The sequence below is a fragment of the Salvia miltiorrhiza genome, chromosome 5, assembly GCF_028751815.1.
Source record: "Salvia miltiorrhiza cultivar Shanhuang (shh) chromosome 5, IMPLAD_Smil_shh, whole genome shotgun sequence".
Taxonomy (NCBI): Eukaryota; Viridiplantae; Streptophyta; class Magnoliopsida; order Lamiales; family Lamiaceae; genus Salvia; species Salvia miltiorrhiza.
This window is the reverse complement of record NC_080391.1, coordinates 5,583,676-5,608,320: the sequence shown is the minus strand read 5'-3', so window position 1 is coordinate 5,608,320 and position 24,645 is coordinate 5,583,676. Positions and strand designations below refer to the sequence as shown.

At 39.1% G+C, this 24,645-nt stretch overlaps 3 protein-coding genes across 6 annotated transcripts; all 3 read left to right on the top strand.

Annotated features, from left to right (window-relative positions):
* Positions 1 to 10,792: 10,792 nt before the first annotated feature.
* On the top strand, positions 10,793 to 14,660 carry LOC130985446 (uncharacterized). The gene is made up of 8 exons (XM_057908430.1): positions 10,793 to 11,050; positions 11,778 to 11,807; positions 12,712 to 12,813; positions 13,226 to 13,316; positions 13,895 to 14,147; positions 14,230 to 14,284; positions 14,362 to 14,432; positions 14,504 to 14,660. The coding sequence occupies exons 1-8, from the start codon at positions 10,943 to 10,945 to the stop codon at positions 14,511 to 14,513; spliced, it is 720 nt and encodes a 239-aa protein (XP_057764413.1). The 5' UTR covers positions 10,793 to 10,942; the 3' UTR covers positions 14,514 to 14,660.
* A 1,416-nt stretch (positions 14,661 to 16,076) lies between these two features.
* LOC130985445 (uncharacterized) lies at positions 16,077 to 19,396 on the top strand. Of its 2 annotated transcripts, XM_057908429.1 has the most exons (8): positions 16,077 to 16,407; positions 17,033 to 17,070; positions 17,713 to 17,784; positions 17,904 to 17,987; positions 18,132 to 18,166; positions 18,601 to 18,686; positions 18,991 to 19,056; positions 19,133 to 19,396. In XM_057908429.1, the coding sequence occupies exons 1-8, from the start codon at positions 16,341 to 16,343 to the stop codon at positions 19,165 to 19,167; spliced, it is 483 nt and encodes a 160-aa protein (XP_057764412.1). In that variant the 5' UTR covers positions 16,077 to 16,340; the 3' UTR covers positions 19,168 to 19,396. The 2 variants fall into 2 exon arrangements, with proteins under 2 accessions (XP_057764412.1, XP_057764411.1); XM_057908428.1 differs by having other exon boundaries at positions 18,991 to 19,396.
* Positions 19,397 to 20,538: 1,142 nt separating this feature from the next.
* LOC130985444 (uncharacterized) lies at positions 20,539 to 23,611 on the top strand. Of its 3 annotated transcripts, XR_009088968.1 has the most exons (3): positions 20,539 to 21,084; positions 21,778 to 23,265; positions 23,364 to 23,611. XR_009088968.1 is itself a non-coding variant. In XM_057908427.1 (2 exons), the coding sequence occupies exon 1, from the start codon at positions 20,752 to 20,754 to the stop codon at positions 21,073 to 21,075; it is 324 nt and encodes a 107-aa protein (XP_057764410.1). In that variant the 5' UTR covers positions 20,620 to 20,751; the 3' UTR covers positions 21,076 to 21,084; positions 21,675 to 22,019. The 3 variants fall into 3 exon arrangements, 2 of the variants coding, with proteins under 2 accessions (XP_057764410.1, XP_057764409.1); XM_057908427.1 differs by lacking the exon at positions 23,364 to 23,611 and having other exon boundaries at positions 20,620 to 21,084; positions 21,675 to 22,019; XM_057908426.1 differs by lacking the exon at positions 23,364 to 23,611 and having other exon boundaries at positions 20,635 to 21,084; positions 21,778 to 22,019.
* Positions 23,612 to 24,645: the final 1,034 nt, after the last annotated feature.

Here is a 24,645-nt window from a genome sequence, read left to right as displayed (position 1 = left end):
CGTTTGCCCAAACAGACCACGACTCAGAGACAGAATCAGACTTTGAAGAAGAAACCGACTCAATTTCGGTTGCAAGTACTGAGAGTGACATGGCTGACGATCCGAGACTGTGCGATCTCTCCAGCCACGAAGCTGATGACCCTCCAACTCCGATCCGGATGCCGGCGGCTGCTACTGCTATCGAAATTAAGCTTGGGTTGCTTAATGTTCTTCCTAAGTACTACGGAAAAAAAGGAGAAGATCCATATACCTAAGCGAATTCCTCAAGATCTGCAAGGTACAGAAGCGCCCTACTGGAGTAACGGAGGAACACTTCAGATTAGCTGCTTTTCCCTTCACCATGACAGCAGAGGCGAACTCTTGGTTCGCGAGTCTCCCACCTTATTCTATCACTACATGGGCGGAGATGAAAAAGCTATTCCTGGAGCACTTTTTCCCTCCCACCAAGACGAACGCGCTAAAGAAGGAGATCAGTGGTGCAAAGCAGGAGTATGATGAATCGTTAAGCGCCTACTGGACCAGATTTAGAAGATTGGTGGATAGTTGCCCAAACCACAAGTTTTCTGAGGGTGACTTGTTGCAGTATTTCTACCAAGGGATGACCGTTGACACTAAGAATTTGGTGAACTCAGCAAGTGGAGGGGGATTTTCCCAAAACACGGTGAGTGAAGCCAAAAGATTAATTCAACACTTGGTGGAAGCTACGAGGGAATATGATGAGCCACGCATTCAAATGCTCAAGAAAGCTGCGCAAGCAAGCTCCTCAAATTTGGATGACAAGTTAGAAGAGAGATTGGGAAGGATGGAGAGAATGCTAAGCACTGTGGTGGAGAAAGTGGCGAGCGCTGGACAACCGACGGAAAAACCATGTGGAGCGTGTGGAAACTTTGGCCATACGAGCTTGCAGTGCACAGGGGGTGAGGAAGAATATCAAGCTCAAGCGAATTCTTCCCATAATTTTTATAGCTGTGACGCGCCACTGCCCCATTTGCCCAAACGGGACCAGTACGCGAACAATCACAATGCTCCATGGAGAAACCATCCAAATTTCCGATGGAGAGATCCCGAGCCGAAGCAACCACCAACGATGCAGCAACCACAGCAGCAAAACTACCGTCCTCCACATCAAAGGACGGGGTATCAAGCTCCACAAGCTCAGCAACATCCTCCCGAGAAGCAAGGCAAGTCACTTGAGGAGATGATGGCGGATTTGATTGGCAACCAGCAATTTCTGCAAAATAATGTGCAACAACTTCAACAATCTCAAGCCGAGCAGAAGGTGCAAATCGAGGGACTATCTCGTCAGATGTCTCAGCTCGCCACATCCATGAATCAGCTTAAGGGAAATAATGGGACTTTGCCATCTCAAGTTCATGTGAATCCCAAGGAGAATGTCAACAAGATCACCCTGAGGAGCGGTACAGAGTTGGACGGACCAACACCCCAGAACTCTCAAGATGGACCGCAGGTAGATCCTGGAGTCGAATTTCGTGTGGAAGAATTCGAGCATTCTGTTGGCACGACGGATCCAGCCATTCAGCAGGCAGAACAGCCCCGTTTGGCCAAACAGAACAAGGGGCCGACAGCTGAGCAGAAAGGGAAAGGAGCAGCACTTGAATCCAACGAAGAGGAGCAGACCGAGGTCTCTAAACCGTTGAGCTTACATGATCCCAAGGCTGCAACATCAGTTCCCTTTCCAGGAAGGTTGGCGAGGAAGAAGCCGGAAGAGGAGCTCATCGATTTTGTGAAGATCTTCGGCAAACTTGAAGTGAATCTTTCATTCTTGCAAGCACTGAAAATTCCTCCTTTTAGGAAATTTGTGAAGGACTTCATAGCTGGAAAGTCCAAGGCAACTGGAAAGATTGTGATGGGCGAGAACGTTTCAGCTGCACTCAAGAAGGAGTTGCCCGCCAAATGCAAAGATCCTGGTATGTTTTCTCTTCCCATTTACATTGGTGATACTAGGATCGAGCATATTATGTGTGACTTAGGAGCGTCTATCAATGTTATGCCTCTCACTGTTTACAATAGATTGTCGGGTGTAGAGTTGGTAGATACTAGAGTAGTCATTCAGTTAGCCGATAGGTCTTGTGTTTATCCCGAGGGTTTGCTTGAGAATGTTCTTGTGAGTGTGAATAATTTTGTTTATCCTGCCGATTTCTATGTGGTGAGGATGAGTGGAGTGCAATCTAATGGTTCAACGGGAGTCCTTTTAGGTCGTCCGTTCCTAAGAACTGCAAAGTCCATCATAGATGTTAGTAATGGCACGATTTGTCTGGATTATCATGGGGAGAAATACACTTTTAGTATGGATGATGCCATGAAAACTCCTAATGATGCTGAAAATGCTTATTCTATTGATGTGATTGACCCTCTCGTCCAAGAATTTCTTGAGACCGAATTCATGCAGGATAAGTTGGAGCTCACTATGATCAAGAGTTGGACAGATTTTGATGCTCAAGGGATGAACGATGCAGAGGTCAAGGAGGCCATCATGTCTCTTTATGCACAACCAGAGGTGGTCAGTTCGGGAAGCCAGTTCTGTTTGCCCAAACAGACACCATACGACAGACCACTGAGATCCGATGAGAAGCCACCTGAACTGGAGCTCAAGCCTCTACCTCAGAATCTGAAGTATGTCTACTTGGGGGATGCCGATACTCTTCCAGTCATCATTAGCAGCGATCTGACCGCAAGCCAGGAGCAGCAGTTGATCACCGTGCTTAAGAGGCACAAGAAGACGATTGGGTGGACACTAGCGGACATCACTGGTATAAGTCCTGACGTGTGTCAACATTACATCTTGATGGAGCCGGATGTTAAACCTGTTAGAGACCCGCAGAGGAAGTTGAATCCGAACATGAGGGAGATCGTGCTTAAGGAGATTCTAAAGCTTCTCGCTTTGGGAATCATTTATCCTATCTCTGACAGCAAGTGGGCGATTCACATGGTGCCAAAGAAGTCGGGGTTGCAAGTGGTTGAGAATGAGAAGAATGAGTTGGTGCCGATGCGTCTTGTTACTGGATGAAGGATGTGCATCGATTACCGAAAGTTAAATGCAGCCACTCGCAAGGACCATTTTCCTCTACCGTTCATTGATCAGATGTTGGAGCGCCTAGCTGGACAATCATTCTTTTGCTTCTTGGATGGATATAGTGGCTATTTTCAAATTCATGTCAATCAAGAAGATCAAGAGAAGACGACCTTCACCTGCCCGTTTGGAACATATGCTTGCAAGATGATGCCGTTTGGATTGTGCAATGCACCTGGCACTTTCCAAAGATGTATGATGAGTATTTTTTATGATTTGATTGAGAAGAGCATCGAGATCTTTATGGACGATTTTACAGTTTATGGAGCATCGTTTGAGGGCTGCCTTGACAATTTGGAGAAGGTGTTGACACGTTGTGTGGAGAAGAATCTGATCTTGAATTTTGAAAAGTGTCATTTTATGGTCAAGGAGGGCATCGTTTTGGGCCATGTTGTTTCAGAAAGGGGGATTCAAGTGGACAAGGCGAAGGTGGATTTGATAGCGAAGCTGCCGTACCCTACAAATGTGAAGGAGATTCGAGGTTTTCTTGGTCACGCTGGATTCTACAGGCGATTCATCAAGGATTTCGCAAAGATCGCGCAACCATTGACACATCTGCTGCAGAATGATGTTCCGTTTGCCCTAACAGACGACTGCAAGCAGGCGTTTGACTTGTTGAAAACCAAGTTGACCACGGCTCCGATTATGCAACCACCTGACTGGAACCTTCCTTTTGAGCTCATGTGCGACGCTAGTGACCATGCTGTGGGTGCGGTGCTTGGACAAAAGATGGGGAAGGAGAGCCATGTAATTTATTACGCTTCAAAGACGTTGAATCTCGCCCAATGCAACTATGCAACAACAGAAAAGGAGATGTTGGCGATTATTTTTGCCTTTGAAAAGTTCTGTTCATATCTTTTGGGGGCGAAAATAATTGTCTACACGGACCATGAAGGAGTCTAAACCACGTTTGATTAGATGGATTCTTTTGTTGCAGGAGTTTGATTGGGAGATTCGGGATAAGAAGGGAGCGGAGAATCAAGTGGCTGACCATTTAAGTCGTTTAGTCCAGCAAGAGGAAGATGAGAGCCCTATCAACGAAGCTTTCCCAGAAGAGCATCTTTATGCTATCCAGACCTGTTCGGCTGTCTGTTTGCCCAAACAGAGCCCTCTGTCCGAGCCAGCAGCACATTCAGTCGTTGTCAAGGGTAATCCCGAACCTTGGTTTGCCGATATCGTCAATTACTTGACATCTGGACAATTTCCACCTCTGTTCACAAAAGCACAGCGGATGAAACTAAGGAGTGAGTGTAAGTATTATTTCTGGGATGAGCCTTACTTGTGGAAAGTTGGAGCCGATCAAGTTATACGCCGATGCATTCCCGAGGCGGAACAACAGGAAATTCTCTTGCACTGCCATTCTCTCGCTTGTGGAGGACACTTTGGCCCCAAGAGGATAGCTCGGAAGGTGCTCGATTCAGGATTCTTCTGGCCCACGTTGAATAGAAGTGCTTACTTGTTTTGCAAAAGCTGTGGGAGATGTCAACTGACCGGGAGTATTTCCAAATGAGATGAGATGCCTCAAGTTCCGCTGATTTTTTGTGAGGTATTCGATGTGTGGGGGATGGATTTTATGGGGCCGTTTCCGAGTTCATTCGGGAATCTCTACATATTGCTCGCCGTCGACTATGTCTCGAAATGGGTAGAAGCGAAAGCCACCAGAACGAATGACTCCAAGGTGGTCGCTGCATTCTTGAAGTCTCATATTTTCACAAGGTATGGAGTACCGCGAGCGGTGATAAGCGATCAAGGGACTCATTTTTGCAACCGCACGATTGAAGCTTTGATGCGGAAGTATGGAGTTCAACATAGATTGGCTACTCCCTATCATCCTCAAACAAACGGGCAAGCTGAAGTGTCTAATCGGGAGATAAAGCAAATCTTGGAGAAGACGGTGAATCCATCAAGGAAGGATTGGAGTTCAAGGCTAGACGATGCATTGTGGGCTTATCGAACGGCCTACAAAACTCCCATTGGCATGTCACCTTATCGCTTGATTTTTGGGAAGATGTGTCACTTACCTGTTGGATTGGAGCATAGAGCATATTGGGCAATCAAGAAAGTGAACATGCAAACGCCCAAGTGTGAGGAGGAGAGGAGATTTCAACTTCAAGAGTTGGAAGAGCTTCGTCTTGAAGCTTATGACGCAGCGGCGTGGTACAAGGATCGCACCAAGATGTGGCACGACAAGAATCTGCGAGGAAAGACATTTGAAGTCGGCCAAAGGGTGCTGTTGTTCCAATCAAAGCTGCGATTGATGCCCGGGAAATTGAAGACGAAGTGGATTGGCCCCTTCGTTATACAGTCTGTTTGCCCAAACGGAGCATTTGAGATTCGCAGTTTGGATACGGCGAAGACGTTTACCGTCAATGGCCATCGATTGAAGCCGTATTATGATACATCACCCGTGGCAGACGTGGAAGAAATTTCACTCCTGCCTCTGAAGGTTTCGTGAGCAAAGTTGGAAGTCGAGCCGACGGCGTTAAAAAAATGGCGCTTATCGGGAGGCAACCCGACTTTCTTTCCCTTTTATTTCCCGTTTTGCTTTCCTTTTCTTTTAATTTTCACATACTTTAAGTTTCTAGGAAGAGTTTAATTTTCTTTAAGTTATTTCTTTTCTTTATGTTTTCTTTTCGTTTAAAAAAAAAAAAGGATGGACGGGCACGTAGCAGCATTGCAGGAGAGCATAGCCAACCTGAGCGCCACGATCAGACAGGAGCTGCGGCGGCAGCGCACGCGGTGATTCCTTTCCTTTTTCCTTTTCGTTTTGTTTGTTCTTGTGTTAGTTTTTATGTTTTGAGTGTTGTTCTGTGTTTTTCGTTGCCCTTTACTTATGCTTTATTTTGTTTTGCTTGAGGGCAAACAAAATTTAAGTGTGAGGGGGGGGCGTTGTTGAGTCTTTGCTTGTTGAGTCAGTTTATGTTGAGTCTTGTGAGTCTTCTAGCCAAAGTAATTGATAAGTTCAGTTGTTGGAGCATGATGTTAGATTGAATAGGTGTGATAACTTGATCTTTCCCGACTTAAGAATTGAGAGCTTGTGATTGACAATGTGTGTTTTGATTACATGATGTCTGGAATGACAAAATAAGGTTGATGAGTGAATCTAAACTACACATAAGTGAGGTATTGAGCTTAATAGAGTAGAGCACTCTCTACTAATTTTTGTTTTGAGAGATTTGATTACCCATGAAGTCGTGATATCAAGTGTGTCATATGTGGTGAATGATAAGAGGCACTAGGGTAGCCAATTGGCCTGCTTTTGAATTCCTACCCGTACACTAACCCCTAGTGAGCCATGTTTGAGCCTTGCCGAGATTGTTCATATTAGTCACTATATATATATAGCCAAGGCCTGTTTTTTGTGAACCTTCTCTTTGGTCCCATTGTGCATGTTAGAATTGAATTACATCCTAATTGAATTTTTGAGGAATGTGCATAAGGATGCTTGTTTGCCCAAACAGAACCTGAGCCGAAATTACATTCTGAATCTAGGACAGATGGTCTGTTTGGCCGAACAGAGGATGATGATTGACAGTTGGGCAGATTGTTTTGATGTACTCTTTGCATGATTGTATTGTTTTAATGAAGTGGTGTAGAAAAAAGAAAAAAAAAAGATGAAAAAAAAAGAAGAAAAAAAAATAGAAAAAAAAAGAGAAAATAAAGGTTGCACCAAGGTTGAATTAGTATACATGCATTGAGTTGTTTGATGGTTGTTGCCCATAGTTGAGTTGGAAGTTGCTCCTCATATGTTTAGAATTCTTCGGGTGTGATTTGATTCGAGCATGCACGATATTTGATCTTCAATGTTTGAGCTTAGGACCCATAGGATCATGCCTACATCATTGATAGTCCTTAGCCCCATTACAATCAAAGAAGAAAGACCTTTTTGAGCCATAATGTGACTGCGAAATATCATGACTAATTGGAGTTTCCCTTGTGTGAGAATTACCTTATCTTATGGAGAGATTGAATGAGCGTGAGAGTTGCACTCATTATTGCCTAATTTGGACTGGATTGATGATGGAAACACACTTTGGAGGTTCATGTTCTTAGTTCGAGAGTTGGGAAGTGATGGTGAATTGCATGATTCGATTTGATAGACTGTTGCATTCCTGATGCTTTGATATTGCTTGGCTAGTCGTTTGGTTTGTTTGTGTCTTATCTCGTTTTCCTTTCTACTTTCCTGTTCTTTGCGTGTGTAGTTGTGTCTGTTTTCAGTTCTTTCGTTTCTAGAGTCTTCGTGTCAAGGAAGGGAGTTGCTTCTAGGGGCTGAATTTCACCATTGATTCTTCTCTTATTTCATACTTGAGGACAAGTATGATCTAAGTGTGAGGGGATTTGATGTGTGTATTTTAGCTACCTAATTTAGTGTGCGTTTCGCCGTGGTTTCATGTGATATTACATGTTCTGCTATGTTTTGGCGCAGGAATGAGAAGAATTGGAGATGGAGCTGCTAATTGGAAGAAAGTGGAGAAAGACGAGTTTGCGATGGGATTCGACGTGAAGATGGAAGAAAGTAGAGATTGAGTTTTTAATTACTTGTTATATTTTTATGAAGCTCAAAACTCTTAGTTTTATTTTATTTTGGGTATTAATTGAGTTTAGGGCCGAAGCCCATGTTATTTAGGTTAGGCGGTAGCTTAAGGGAATTTTAATTCCCTACTTTTGTTTCCATAAGCGCCGCATATAGGACTCTGATGAGATTAGGGCTCTTAATTTATTTTGCATACACTTCAGCCGCATGCATGCTTGGAGATAGAGATTAATTAGGTTTTATAATTTCTTAGCAAGACATATTCACTTTTACAACTCCAGCCGCAATATTTGAATTAGAGAGATAGCAGTTGACTTTGTTTTATATTTTTTCATGCAACCCTTTTTCTTCCAAGCAATTTCCGATTCCCCACGTTTTAGTCTCTTGATTTCATAGTTATTTAGTTTTAATTCTTGTTCTGTTAATACGAGAATTGTGGCTGGAATTTGTTCGAAGGAGCAGACGATTATTTCTTCAATTGGTTCAAGGGTTACTTTAATTCTTGCAATTTATTTTATAGCTTTGTTCGTTATTTTCTTTATGTTTATTTTTATTTATTTGATTGTTTTTATTTTAAGCATGAGTAGCTAAATCTTTTAATTCGGCGAGAATAATGAAACTCTAATTTAATGATCTGTGAGACCTAATTGGTTTAAAATTAATTCCTATTGATTCCGATTAATTCCTAGGTTCAAAGATAATTCTGATTTTATTTAAGCCTGATCAACTTAAGTTTAATTGGATTACAGTCAATTAGTTCCTGCCAATCCGTAATTGTTGGAATAGGGCTGATTAGTGACACAACTACCATGTTCGTAGTAGGAATTAATTGGTATATTAATTATCACTAGCGTCTCTAGGATAATTGGTATAAATTGGGTTCCTTCATCGTAATGCTATTAGAATATTAAATCTAGGTCTGGCGTCTCCAGCTAGGTTATATTTTAATAAGGGAAATAAGCAGGTCTGGCGTCTCCAGCTGTTTATCGACACCGTAAGTAGGAATTGGGGTACGTCCGTTGCGTTTCACGGTATCCTATAACTGGTTGGTTGGTAGGGATTGATTAATTATTGCGTCGAGGATCAGAGTTGAATAAGAGTGGATTTATTTGAGCCGAATTACCCTTTTTCATATATTTACTTCAAGCTTATTTTACTTGATTTAATTCTGCGTTTTTAGTTTAATTAATATTTTCTCCAAAGTTAAGGCGTGGTGGCATCACCAAAATTTAATAGATTTAGGGAATTGAATGATTTTTATCTGCTCTCTGTGGGATCGACCCTGCTTACCAATATACTAATTTATTTTGGTAATTCCGCAGGAATTATTTGGTGGTATACGACGTCCACCAAACAGTAAATTCATAACTGAACTGAACTGAAACCGTAAACCTTAGTTGTGAATTATAAACCCTAAACCCTGAACCTTAAACAGTCGAACTCACAACAAGAATTTTTTTATTGTTAATTCACAAGCCTAAGCCACTCTAAACCCTAAACCCTAATCCACTCTAAACCCTAAACCGTAAACCTGCTCTAAACCCTAAACCCACTCTAAACCCTACCCTATGCCATAAACCTTAAACCCTAAAACCTAAACCCTAAACCCTACATAGTCACAACAAGAATTTTTTGGTTGTGAATTTACAACCAAAATTTAATTCACAGTTAGAATTTTTTGGTTGTGAATTCATAACCAGTCGAATTCACAACCAGAATTTTTTTGTTGTGAATTCACAATCAGTCGAATTCACAACCAGAATTTAATTCAAGTAATTGTGAATTTGAGTTTTTAAAGTTTGAATTCACAACTAAAACTATAATTTATTTTGGTTGTGAATTCGAATTTTCATTGTGAATTCACAGATGTAGTTGTGAATTAAAAAATATTAAATTGTGAATTCATAGATATGATTGTGAATTCAAGAATATTAAGTTGTAAATTTATAAATCTGATTGTGAATTCAAGAACATTAAACTGTGAAGAATTTATAGATCTGATTATTAATTCAAGATCATTAATGATTAATTATCAAAATTATATTTTTCTCTTTTATCCAATCTCTCAAATAAAATTCATAAATCATCACTAAAAAAAAATCAAAACAAATAGAGAATTAAACAAGAATCAAGCTCGTTGGATATACAATGCATCGGAAAACTAATCCAAATGCTATCACGAAATAATCAAATCTATTTACAAATGACATCACAATTTCCTAGCAACAAACATTCCAACTCCAATTAATCAAATCCCCAAGATTCTCCACAAATCAACCGCAAATCCCCAATCAATATACATGCACAAATCAACTGTGCAAATCCCAAATCAATCAGCAGACATGGTCTTTTTAGCATCAGTAAGCTTTGTCCCCAAATCTGCCAAATCAAACACAAATTAAATTCAACGCGGCGCAGATCGTGTGGAGGCAGAGAGCAGCGGCGCCGCGTTCGCGCTTCTTCTTCTTTTTGACCGGCGATTTTGCCTGGGAAGGAGGCTCGCCGAAAGTTGCCGTGGATGGGGATGCCTACTGGCGCCGCATTGTTTGGCCGGAAGGTGAGCAGAGGTGGCGCAGATCTAAGGGAATGAAACCCTAGGCGGCGCGACTTTCGTCGGCAGCGGCTTGCCTCTGCGATGGAGAGGGATTCTGCGGTGGTGGTGAGGGGCTGAGTTTTGGGGGGTTCCGTGGTGGTGGTTGTCACCGCTAGCCTCGGTGGTGGAGGGTTCTACGGTGGCTCTAGCGATTGGGTGCGGCGCTGTGGCGATGGGGGAGAGGGAGAGAAAGAGAGAGAGATGGCGGAGGCGACGAGGCCGGAGGCGGCGGCGAAGCAAGAGATGGCAGAGGCGGTGGCGCTTTGCCGGCGATAGCTCGAAGGGAGGGGGAGAGAGAGAGAGAGAGAGAGAGAGAAGGGGGAAGAGAGCATACGTGAGGGAGAAGAGAGAGAAAGAGAGTGGAAAGAGAGAAGAGAATGAGAGACCTGGAGAGAGAGTAGATATTTTTAAAGGAGGGTATTTTTGTCTTTTCAATTAAAAAGTGGACAGTTTTTATTATTTTTATCTTAGTGGACAATTTTTATCTTTACAATATGAAAGTGGATAGTTTTATATATTAACTCATTTAAAAGAAGAAATAAAATGGAGAAATTAAACAAAAGAATCGACTCGAGCAGCCGAACCAACCAAATGGAAATCAAACCGGCTCGGTCTTTGGACCAAGATTTCCATTTCAATTGCGAAACACTGCACCTTCGTAAATACAATTTGCATCCAATTCGTGTTCCCAATTTGTTCTAATCAACAATCATAAGATTTTATCATGCAAATTTTACAGAGATGTCGAAACCTATTGATCCTCAACAACACCGTTACTCAATCGACGAGACTAGCAGCGGCAGCACCCCATTTGGCTTCATTACATTCAAGTGTAAGATTCTTGATTTCACCTTCTGGAATTTTGAGTTAGCTAAGTTTGTGTGTTTATGTCTTAATATCTGTATGCGTATCCACGTGCTTACTCTGTTTAGTCATTTTTCTGATTTTTTTTGCTTCTTCTGTATACTTTGGGTAAATATGGGGCTTAATTATGTTTGAATAAATTGGTTCCGGGCAGTCGATTGTTACAGAGATTTGCGTTTCTACACTTAAGCTTGGAGGTGTGTGCGTCGCGATGCTCTCTTAGCTGGCTATTATTCAAAGTTTGAATCTTGACTTCTGGGTTACTGTTGGGAGGGAATTGTTTCTTGTGTTGATGCAATATAATTGATTTTTCATTCGTTTGAATGTACGAAGAAACAGCTGTGTTGTTACATTTTTTTCATTGTTTTTATATGTTTTTTGTTTGTTAATATAGCCCTTATATCTCCACCATATTTTCATGTCTGGTTGTCCTTAACAGTTCTAACTTTTAGTCCTAAAAATTCTTCCAGTTTATGGACAAAAATTTGTTCAGTTTTTCTTAATTATCATCCTTCAGATCACAGTTTGTGTTTGGAACTTTTTCTGGAAATGGTCCTTAATGCTGTGATGGCAATGCAATGTTCTTACCTTTTCATGTTTGTGATTATTTGCTAGTTGACCTTTCTAGCTGTTATATAGATGTTTATACTGAAATGTAGTGTTTTGAGTCTTTTGACGATTGGAATGTGGTGCAGGGTGTAACAAGAGATGAAGAACCATCGAAGGTAGGCAAATTACATTCGTTTCTTGTTAAAGATTATTGCATTAGATATTTGTTTAACTTGGGTTTTAAGCAAGTGTCGTTGAACTTGAGCTAAACTTAGTCAAGATATTTTGCAATGCTTATATAGGGCCACCTACATAAATCGACCAGCACCACTCTGTTTTCTTTGTTAGCATTGTCTAAGTTATATACGTTCTAATGACCATGATGTGACTGTTAGTCTGTTACCACCCTTATCTTTGAAGTTTTTCATTTTACGATTGTAATTAATTATCAATTTTCTTTGCTCAATCCCATATTTATTATATGTACATATTTTCAAGTAAAAAGACTCTTAATATGCCCGTTCTTGCACCTACAAGTTCAAATATATCTTTCTAGTCACTTTCTACTAGATTTATCCAATAGAGAATCCTTGGAGTAATGCTTCATAGTCATTGCCCTATGCATGGATGTATATTGATTTAGTAAAGTTGTTTCAGTTCTATGTTCTCTCCGTCAATAGCTCACAAGTTTCATCTTACGATCAGTTACCTGTTAGCTTGATATCTTGGTAATGCTTGCATGGGGTGGGGTAGGGAGGGGGAGGGGTTTGGAATTTGGATGTTGTACACATAATGGCACATTTCAAAGTGGAGTAATGTTGTCCTAGCACTTGTGGTAAATCTTCATTAAATCGCATTTCCATCTTTTCCAACCTCCTCGTCCATAGTTGCTGACACTTTTCTGGATACTGGAGTTTTCTTTGCAGTCCTAACCTCAGCGTCATATCTAACTTGAACTCATTCTGTCAATGTCTGGGAAGTCTCGTTCCTTTGTTCAGATTGTGACTGATGGATGTCTTTTATCACTTTAACAACTATTTTTTCATGCATTAAGTATAATTTGCTGCACTTTCTTTTCAGACTTATATAAGATATACAGTACGGCAGAAGCGGCCTGACACAACGAAGAAAGCTCTTAAAGATATTCTCTACAACGGGGGGTGCTCAACATCAAGACATGAGGTCTGCATTTATCGTACACATATACTTGGATACATGGCTGGCCTCATATTTAATTATAGTCTCTGGTTCTATAGTGTATAATTCTAAAAATCTATGTTTTAGTGTGTAAGATCTACACCAGTATTTTTGTATGTGCAGATCTACATGTGTACCAATTACATTCTGCCTCATGAATTGTTTTTGCCACGATTTTTTCTTGATCCTGACTTCCAATTGTTAACCATGGGGTTCTCCAGTTGTCAGGATATCCTGCTTCCATCTTATTTTGATCGTACTATTTAAAATCAGTTTTTGTTGAGTTTTGTCATCAACCTTGTTTATTGATATTGTATGTATTGCCCTCCCCTTTTCCCATATTGGGTTACTAATTAATGCTGTCTGTTCCTTTTTTTTCATTCTCTCGTTTTGAAAGGGAGCGGCAGGCTATGCAGATAGGTTAAACAAGAAATCTCGAATAAAGGCCGCTCATCATTCTAAGAGAGCTGCCCAAAGAAAGTTGAAACGTAAGTTTCACCTCTTGCAGTTCTTCTTGCATTAGTGGGCTGTTTAGATTTTGCATCTTTCACTGGTTGATGGGTCTCCTTTCCCTGTCACACAAATGATGGAGCTTCTTCAGGCTTGTTGCCTGTATCAAGGAGAAAAATTATGTGACACGTTGATATGGGATTGTGTCAAGTATTTGTCCTGTGCTGCTGAAGTGTTGTGTTCATCGTACCATAGTTTTGAAGAACTCCATCAAACTCACGAAGATAACTTAAGAAGTTTATAGATGGTGAGAGAATTCAGGAAAATCGAACCATGTTCGTGATTGGAAATCCTGAAAATTATTCTTGAAGATTGTAAGAAAGAATAGCTCTACTTGGTTGTATACACGATAGGAGTGTCCTTAAATAAAGAATGTACTAAAATATGAGAGGTTTCTCTTCTGCCTTATTGATTTGAAGATACTCTTGTAGTGCAACTGATTTACTCTATAGATTATTAAATGTTAATAGACATTTAAGTCTGTGTTACGAAGTTTTATCTCGCCTTCTTCTAATTCAATCCTCGCAGAATTTCATCAACATATTTCTATATTTAGGGAAGCATCAGAGAGAAAACCCATTGGACGATTGTGATGACGACCCTGCAAAAGCATTTTTCGCTGCTTTTGGAAGAGTAGGCTCCAATTGGAACTTCAGACGCTGGGAGCAGAGATCCGAGTGGGCGGAAAATTATCACGGGAGCAACAGTAGATTGAACGAACAGGGCGCTAGAAGCATGACATATGCTGATCGGAAAGTCCTTGGTTTGCCGGAAACTGGTCCTCTGAAGATCGAAGATGTCAAGACTGCGTAAGCACTTAAACTGTATTGCATTTCTCAAGCATCATGCGTTGGTCTGAATTTGAATTTGTGAGAGGTGTGTGTTATGCAGCTTTCGCTCGTCTGCTTTGAAGTGGCACCCTGATAGGCATCAACCTTCTGCACGAGTAACTAATTTTTCATCTCTCATTTATTTCACTTTGTGCTTTTCTGCTCTTCTGTAAATGGATTCTTGATTTTACAGGCAGCTGCTCAAGAGCAATTTAAGCATTGCGTCGATGCCTACAAATCACTATGCGCCAGTGTCTCCTCGCGGTAGAGAGCCCAGAAACTCTGCTTCAACCTTCAACTTATTTTCTAACTGAGTATTTATATTTCATTTGCAGTAAAATCTAATCACTTTGTGTGATTGAATTGCAACCGGAGATAGTGGAGCATCAATTATATGCTCAAAATCACTTCGAATTTTGAAAATACTCCAATAAAATTACCAATTTACTGTATTTCTACCAAAGCAACTTGCAGTGTACTCATTTGTTGTTTCTATATATATACGTAATGGAGTTGAGATGTCTAAATAAAAAAAATTGTGGGTCAAAATACAACCAAAGTAGAAATTTCCTTCTCTATTGTCAAAATTGAATATCAGTATAAATTGGACTATACGAGAAAGGGTGTTGTTGTACGATGCATTAATTTTTTGGCATTTGCAAGAGATGATTAGTTAAACAAAATATAATTCATGCCTCTTAAAAATTATTATATTTTGTCATGTTGGAATACTCATAAAAAATATTTTATTTCATTTATAGGTATTATCCCACGATATATTACTTTAACACTAACCTATTTATATATTCTAATTTCTACATATGAGCCATCATTTTTATCCTTATTATTTACTAAATCCTTACTTTTAAATTGAGATCACAATAAACTCAAATCACTTTTATTACACCACGTAGCACTTACTTCTAACACTATTTTAATGGAGGGATTACAAGAATCGATATTTTGTTGACCACCCTTTAGATGTGGCTTTATCCTAACTTATTATTATTATTATTATTATTATTATTATTATTATTATTATTATTATTATTATTATTATTATTATTATTATTATATTCCTTCCACCCCTCATAAATATAAATAGATGTTTTTGGCACAAGTTTTAATGAAAAAATATGTTTAGAGTGTTAATAGTGGAGAAAAATTATCACACGTGAAATATATTATTAGGTAGATTGTACATAATGTAAGTTACGAAAGTAAAATTGTAAAAATTATGTGTGTGATAATGCTTAAAAATAAATTATACATAAATTTAAGGGACATAACCAAAAAAAAAAAGATATGCATAAACATGAGATACAAATGAACTATAATTTGAGAACCATGCATTAATTATTCTATATTGTTTTCAACTTATGCTGGTAAATTGGATGCATATATACTCTGCACAAAATAGAGTTACATCACACCAGTAGATATTAAAAGTTTTCTTCGTAAACAAAAAGAAATGAAGGAACATTTTACTTTATATTCATATAATACCTATATGTATTTATAAAGTATTTGTAAGTGTGTGCGTGTATTGATTTAGCTATTAGAATAATTAATATTTAAAATAAAAAAAAATTTAAGTTTGATTTTACCGTGACACAATCTATAAATTTAATTGTCAATTTATTAAGAAAAAAAATACTTGTGAGTTGTAATTTACTCCCTCCGTCTCACTCCAATAGGCTCACTTCATTTGGGCACGGAGATTAAGAAAACTTACTTTTTAGTAGAAAAGTGGTAGTAAAGTGGTGTGGTCCACACCAATTAAGTACAATTTTTTTACCTAAAAAGGAAACTGAGCCTATTGGAGTGGGACAACCCAAAAAGGAAACTGAGCCTATTGGAGTGGGACGGAGGGAGTAGTATTTATGTTTATTTTATATTTTGATCAGCGCTTTTACCAAAATAAAGCTGTGAACCGGACAGAACTAAACCGAAGGTTGAAATTTTCATTCTTCGCAAAGTAGTCTGACGGGCCCGCATATCAGATTCTCACATTCCCAACTAGGGTTTATGAAAAGGGGCCAGAATCTGATTCAGCAAAGGAGCCCTCTCAAAAATCAATTTTATCGAATCTGCTCTCCCCGATAAGAGAGTCGCAAATTATCCCCTTTAAGCGATTACAAGCAAGAGAGAGAGAGAGAGAGAGAGAGAGAGATGGGGAGAGGGAAGTTCAAGGGCAAGCCGACGGGCCGCCGCCATTTCTCCACCCCTGAAGAGATGAGTAAGCTTTCTAGTGCGATGCATATAAGATTTGATTTTGATTCGGGAGGGGGAGGAGGCGGCTGGAGAAAATTTCGTGATTATGATTTATGTTTATTTTGGCTATTTTGTCTGTGAATTGCCAATGAATTACCTGTTCCTGGAATTTTAGTTGCTTTGGTGAGATGGTAGGATGAATCGAATTTCTTCTTCTGTAACATTTATATCCCCCATGTTTCATGCCCGTGGGAAAAGACTGGTTTTTTCCCCTTGTTGGAATGGGCATTGTGTTATTTTACTGAAATACGATTTGAACTCTTATCTATTTGAATGATTCATACTCTTATCATTTTCTTTGTTGAATTTTGAGTGGGTAAGAAAGAAGAATTCACCATTGGCTAGACTTCATAACTTGATAGTAACAAATTGTAGTGCAGAACTGTCTAAAAAAACAAATAGTAGTGCAGAAATTTTCATCGTAACACACACACATACACCCAAACACACAGTCACGCACACACACACAGATAGAGAGAGGAAGAGTGGGATTTCTTTGATAATTTTTCTGTTTTGGAATTGCTTTATATCCTTGTATTGCTGATCAACAAAAATCTCACCACATCTTAATGTTCTTCCGAATTATCCAGTTGCTGGTAGCTCTGCTCGTCCTCGTACTTTCAGAAAGGTACTATTACTATATCCTCAATTTTCCCACAAGTTTTTTAGTATCATACTGATTACTCACCCCTTTGTGTTTTCTAGGGGGCTTTAGGGTTTTTATCTTTCTTCATATAATCTCATTTCATCATACTCATGATTCACTCCCATAAATCTGCAAAGTTGATATTTTAAGTTTTAAGGACATTTGGAGTTGTATTATGAAATTTGTTTGCAATGAGGAAGCATGGCTAATAAAGATAAGATAATGGTTACTAGAATAGTGATCAGCTCAATGAGCTGCATTGTAGTTAGTTGACATATTTGTAGAGTTTTCGGGTTATATATGCACATAATTGTTGTAATGGATTCTGGTGCGGTGGCTTGAATTGGTTCATAAATTATTTGGATTTGTGAACAGATAGTAGTCACGTTGTCGTAAATTGGATAGTGGATCCTTATGCGTTAACCAATATATTTATAGATTTTTGTGTTGATGTATTCTAGGTAATATCAATATGTAGCTTTTCCTTCGCTCCAGTTTGTTGCTTTAATAATTATTTCGAACTGATTGGTAGTCTAGTTCCCACTTAATAATACACTTGTCATTATAATAAGAGCTTCAATGTATTCTCTTCTCGCTCTACAATAAGTGTTTCTTTGCTACCAGGAAGTAGCTGATGTTGTAGAAGATGAGACTTCTGATGTAGAGTCAGAAGAGGAATCTGAGGGCGAACCTGAAGTGAGTATAATTGTGCCTTTCCTTTCCTGCAAAGCCATTTATTTCTGTAGCCCATTTTGCCTCCAGTAAATGGGTTGACAAATGACAAGCAAACATGTTTGCCTCATCTCTGCTAACAGAAAGCAAAAGGTGCCGAGGGGGTCATTCAGATTGAAAATCCTAACCTGGTAAAGCCAAAGAACTTGAAAGCACGTGATGCTGATGTAAGTTACTCAAGAAAGCTCTCTGTTTTTTTCCCTTCCTTCTGGGATGAACTCATGAAAGATCTATTTCTTTCTTTTTTTTCTCCTTGGGCATTATTACTTTCTGAGCAACCCCTAAACTGGTCTTGCTTTGCTCTTGCACAGTTAGAGAAAACATCGGAGCTTTCAAGGCGTGAAAGGTTAGTGCATGCCTATTGCTGTTAGCTTCTTGAATTATGTATTTTACCGATGACTTCAAAATCCTTCTCCTGTTTACATCCTCATTTGACGTTTTGTTGTGAGTATTATGATGTATATGAAAAACTCGTTTTGGAATTTGTTTGTTAGTAACTTAGTATTATGCTATATATGAAAACAACCATTACTTGTATTTTTGTATTGACTTGCATCCACAAGTCTTTATAACTTTAGAAGTTATGTTGCGTGAGGGCCTCTCTGAGCTACCTATGGGTTAACATTCTAATGATGGGACATTTAGAAATATATCATATTCCTTTCTAGCCTTCCTCTTCCTAACTACTAATTCAATGCTTACCAAATAGTTACATTGTGGTTCTCTTATGTATTGCTTCAGTTCCATCAATGAAGATTTGTTCCTTTTGTTTTGTATTAGGGAGGAAATTGAGAAACAGAAAGCTCATGAAAGATATATGAGGCTGCAAGAACAAGGGAAGACAGATCAAGCAAAGAAGGATTTAGGTAATGCTAAATCTCCTTGAGAATATGCTTTATTCATCGCTGGCTCTTACACCTTCTGATAGGAGTGTGATCAAGCCGAGCAGTGGCAAAACTATTATGTGTACATGACCTAAGTTTCATAATCTATGTTCATTATGAGTAAATAGTCAAACTGTTATGGGAAAATTATGAATATCTTGAAGCTCATGAGCCTAATGAGCTTGGTTTATCTTGTCTTGATTAATTTGGTGCTGATTATAAGTTTTTCTCAAGTCGATCCCAAGTAGTTCACGAGTTGATTTCTTGTTCTTTCCCAAACGTACAGAACGTTTGGCTCTTATACGACAGCAAAGAGCAGAAGCTGCTAAGAAACGTGAAGAGGAGAAAGCCGGTAACTTGTTAATTCTTATTTCTATTTTCTTTCCTTGGAGTTTGACCTGTAGATGATGATGATTTTGTTTCTGCAGCCAAAGAACAGAAGAAGGTGGAAGGTCGCAAATAATTTTGACATGCTGCTTTGGTAAATGATATCCATTAAAATTAAAACTACTAGTTTGGTATATGATAAGATTTATAACTTTGGTTGTCTCTTCTCAACAAACACTATGTATTCTGCCGTTTCCTTTGTGTTAACGATGTCACCCCATTTTCTTTCATGTATCCACACATGACATTCACTTACTTCATCTGCAACCAACACTATTAAGTCTGGTGCTACACTTTATTACTAATATTCTCTACTGTGAACTTCACTTTATTAGTTTATGACTTATCGACGAGATTTCTTGCTAATTCTGATAATTAAATCAATATTGCCAATTAAGCTTTCTTTCTAAAATCATGTTAGTATAGAACTTGGTATCATTCGACCCCCAAAACCTAACTGCGAGCGATGTTTTTTTTTTTTTTTTTTCTTTTCTTTTCTAAAATTGGTGTCATGATTCCCCTTTTCTACTGCTTTATCTGATTATTACTTATACGCCTTGATGCTATTCATTTTCGTTCAAACATCTATTTTTCTCTGCCCCATTATTAATTTCTTACTGAAAACATGCATTCTCTCTTTTTGTTTGAGAAGACTGTAAATATGCATTCTCCAAGTCTTCTAATTTATTTGCATATTGTAATTTATATCATGGCTAAGAAAATGGCTTTGACAGTAGAGTAATGGTTTTAGGTAGTTTTGTCCGCTCATATATTCTGCCTCCCTCTATAAAAAAGAATTCCGCTCGAGGATGGACACAAATTTCATCTATAAAAAAGAGTTTCATTTAAGGGTTGATGAAAATTTTAATAAAGTTGTTAGAATTGTAAGTGGAATAAAAATACACTTTATAAGAGAGTACAAAAATAATATATATTATTAGTTTAAAAATGGAATAAAGGTACAATTAAATATAGAAGATATGGTAGAATGTGATGGTTCAAAAAATGAAATGAGATTTTTTTGGTGAACAAAAAAAGGGGCAAATAAAACTTTTTTAGGTAAACAAGGGGAGTATCACATTCTCGAATCAAATATTGCCTTATTTAATTTTGCTAAGGGGCAAGTTTTATTTGATTGATGATATAAGTAATATTGATAAAATTGACTTAATTTTAAGGTAATAAATAATTATTTAAATTGGTGATTAGTGTGCAACCTAAATTATTCATTAAAAATTGAATCATATTAATAAATAAAAAATTGATTCGGTTGAATTATTTTATCCATCGTTTGAATTCGAATAAAACATTTCTTAAAAATCTTATTCTTAACTGAATAATGATATAAGTCTCACATGCAGATGTCTCCCTAGTACGGATCAGTCGTACAAACGAATATTTGTGACTCGATATTATTGTGATTAAATTTGGTTAGAGGATTTGTTAAATACAACAAAAATTAATTCTTCAACAGTCCATAGTTAAGCACCGCACTTTGAAGTTGGAATGAAAAGGATAAAAATTAAATACGCCGGCAAATAATAGCAATGCGTGGCGTCGTCTAGCAATATTTAGAAAAACAAAAAAAAAGAGTATTTACACATCTCATAGTCATCGTTATCGTTTCGCTGTCGGAAATATTTGCTTGTTAGCTGAAAGCATGAGCGACCCCCAAATCCCCGAATCCAACCGCAATCCGAAGCCCTCGCCTAAAATCCCCAGCAACGGCGGCGGCTCAAACTATCCCAATCCCCGGGAGACGGTGAATCCGGACGTCGCCACGCTCAGAGATCAATGGCGCTTCGCTGTAAAACAGTACAGCAAGTGGTACTCTCAGGCCTGGGGATCCGCTATTCTCGCCGGCGTCTCGTTTTTCGCCCTCGGTTGGATCATCAAGGGCTCCAATCCACTCCCTTCCTTTCAGTCTGATACCACTGCCTCTTCCCCACCCGATAAAGATAAATCTGCGCACCAACCTCGCTGATTGTAATAGGTAATCTGCCCATCTTCAAATACTTTTTATTTATTTTTCTTCCTCGAAATTTGATTAGCTTACTGATTGCTGTAATTGCTCGATGCTATTTTGAATCCACTATTTGGTTCATTTTCCTCAAATGCGTTGCTCATCAGCCGCAGGCGTACCCCCATAGGGTTGTCTATATAATTTAATTGCAGTGCAATGGCTTGCACACACACAAACATGCTGAGATACAAAATTAGGATATCTGTCTTGAAAGCTAAAAGCTTTGGTTGCAATATTACCATCGCCTTTTCATGTGTAAGATGTGTTAGCAGCTTTAAAATAAAGATTGTTTCTTGGGACTTGTCTCTCTGCATTCCTGTGCCATTTTGTTCAGCTAGTTTGCGTTCTTCTTGTGAATGAGGTTAGTACTTATCACTAGGTTGATGAGGAGATCGAACTTACATGGTAGGTTGGATTTTCTTGCATTTTCTTAATGGATACAAGTCTATAACAATGTCAATTATGCTGCGTGTAGAATGATTATCCTGTTTTTCAGTCGCTGTTATTGACTCGTACACCTTGCTAATCCACTCAATCTGTTTGAATGTTATGGGCATTAGGATGGCTATTTGGAAAAGCACACTTTTGAGTGTCATGGTTGTTCAACTGAGGAATCGCATATTGTAAAGTACCTTTGTTTGACCTCCTCCTGGCCGTTTACAGGTGATTTATATCACTGTTTCCAGCTTACAAAACAAAGGCACCGGGGGCGCATATGATCCATGTTCTTGTTCTACCTTGGGAGAAAGAAACTAGGTCTTTTGATGATGCTGATAACTTACAACTCTCAAATAAGATACTTCCTTTACCATAGATAGAATGTGAACTTTGCCACCTTTTTCTGTTTATATCTGTAATTAAAGGAAAAGTTTAAGTTTGATCCAGAGTGGCATTTTTGCTGTTTATCACTTGCCTGCTGAAACTTGTTCGTACAGTCACTGAAGTTTTATGCCTTTCGCCCCACAGTTCACACAGGCTCCCTTGTCTTTTCTGTAACAAAAATCCCATTGCAAGATTGTATGGATCTATGTAATACACACCCCAAATGAATCGGGAGCATACAAGATTATTCCCTTCCACTTTTAGTAGAATGGAAGGAGAAGTGTTAGTTGCTTTTGAGTGGCAACCCCGGTAAAACGCAGTTGTCCGACGTTGTGACCTTCTCTTCTCTGAGCTTGAGAACACAGATAATGCACGATCAAAGATAACAGCTTATATGTAAATTGTTGAACTCAGGGGCTGGTTAATTCTGCGAGACTATAAATTTGTATACATATAACACCATTGGATGCAGGGTCAAAGCTTGCAGAGGACAAGCCACCACCTAACTATGCTACAGGTTTCTTTCTTGATCTGTAGTCAAGACAATGAAGTCGCTTGTGCAGCGAGCAGCATCACTAATTCTACTCGAAATTGTCATCGATGAAAATGTGGTTGTCTCCGTGTCAGCCGGAGCAGCATCCAGATTTCTTGATGGCGGAAACATCATCTCTGTCTCTGCTGATGTTGATTGTCTGGCCCTTGGGCAGAGCAGCAGGGTCATCGGCTGTGTCGAGAGCCTTCTTGCTGACGACGTGGTATATCTGTGTGAGTGCTTGGGTGAAGGCTTGGTCAACATTCAAGGCTTCCTGAGCGGATGTTTCCATGAAAAACAAGCCCTCCTTCTCTGCAAAATCGCTGGCTTCCTGAGTGGGAACGGCCACCAGGTGTCGGAGATCTGCCTTGTTCCCCACCAGCATGATCACGATGTTGCTGTCCGTGTGCTCTCGGAGCTCCTTCAACCATCTTCTCACACTCTCGTACGTCGATTGCCGTGTCACGTCGTACACCAGCAACGCCCCCACCGCGCCTCGATAGTAAGCACTCGTGATGGCACGGTACCTTCAACATTTGTTATTCATGATATGTATCTTGCTTATGAAGTGAAAAAATTGATTTTGTGATGAATGCAAATAACGCAGCATACCTTTCTTGGCCAGCGGTGTCCCAAATCTGGGCCTTGACAACCTTGGCATCAACTCGGATGGAACGGGTGGCGAACTCAACGCCGATGGTAGATTTGGAATCCTTGCTGAACTCATCGCGGGTGAAGCGAGACAGGAGGTTAGATTTTCCGACGCCGGAATCCCCGATGAGCACCAGCTTGAACAGGTAATCGTAATCGTCATCGGCTCTCAATGTTGCCATCCCGTTTTCTTTATTCTTGGCAGCAGCTCTGATTTTTAACTGCTGCTCTTAATTTTCATCAGAGTTTTCCAAGATGTTTTCTCTTCTTTTCTTGGAGGAATCAATTTCAGATTGCCTTGTTTATTTCCTTAGACCTCCGCGGATGTAGGGAGGCTCTTTTTTAATGGTTTCTAGTATTACAAATATAAATTAGAGTAATGCTATTCATACATATTATGTAACCTATATACACATAATAGGATATTCTAATTAATTGAAATAGTATTTTACATGTATTACATTAATCGATTTTTGAATTAGATTAGTCAAATTCAAATTTCATCTTTCCATAATAATTAAAGATTTTCTCATTAATATAGTATTATACTAATTTACTAAGTTGACTCACTAATTTTGACTATATCTTAATTGTTTCATAGTTTCGTTTTATTTATTTATTCGGATTTGATTGTAAAAGTCCGGAAAAAAATGAGAATGATGATGTTGGCAAAAATATATTAAAAGGACTATAGGGTTCACTAATTATGTCTATGTTTTACTTAATTTGTTGGCTTCAATTTTCTTCTTTTTTTCACTTATTTTTATTTGATTGAATATTGTTTAATTTCATGTTCTATAATGTCTGATGATAATTATAAATACTTTTTTTTTGAAGGGGAAAAGAAGCTTATATTTATACTAAATCACGAAGAGCAATATCAGAAAGCCAAGCTGGGAAGCTCGACTTCTAGATCATTACACCCGAAGAAGAAGCGGCAAAATTTACCAAACAATGAGCAGCTCTATTGGCTTCTGTACAAACATGACAAAAATCTAAAACAAAACTCTCCATAACCTGAGCAAACACCTCAAAAAGATCATCACAAAGGGACTCCATACCTCTAAACTCCTCATGCACCACGTGTATAGCCAACAAGGAGTCCGTTAAAACCAAAAGCGGCCCAAAACCATTCTCCAAACAAAACTCAATCCCGAGCAACAAAGCATGGAGCTCACCCATTAAAACCGTCTTCGTCCGTCCCACCCGATGAGCTGCCACCGCAATAATTCTTCCCTTGCTATCACGAACAACAAAACCAGCCCCCGTAGCACCACCATCCGCCTGTATCGACACATCTGCGTCCAACTTGAACACGCTCGAAGTAGGGGGTTTCTAGACGCGTTCACCCTCCTGCGGCAGGCTCCGATTTCTAGAAAAAAAATGTTAGCATTCGCCTCCTGGAAAGTTTGCAAAATACTCCCTCCGTCCCGGCCAAGACGCTACATTTACCTTTCGGCACGGGATTTAAGAAGTTGTAGATTAATGTTTTAAGTGTGTAATAATAAAGTGATAAAGTAGGAGAG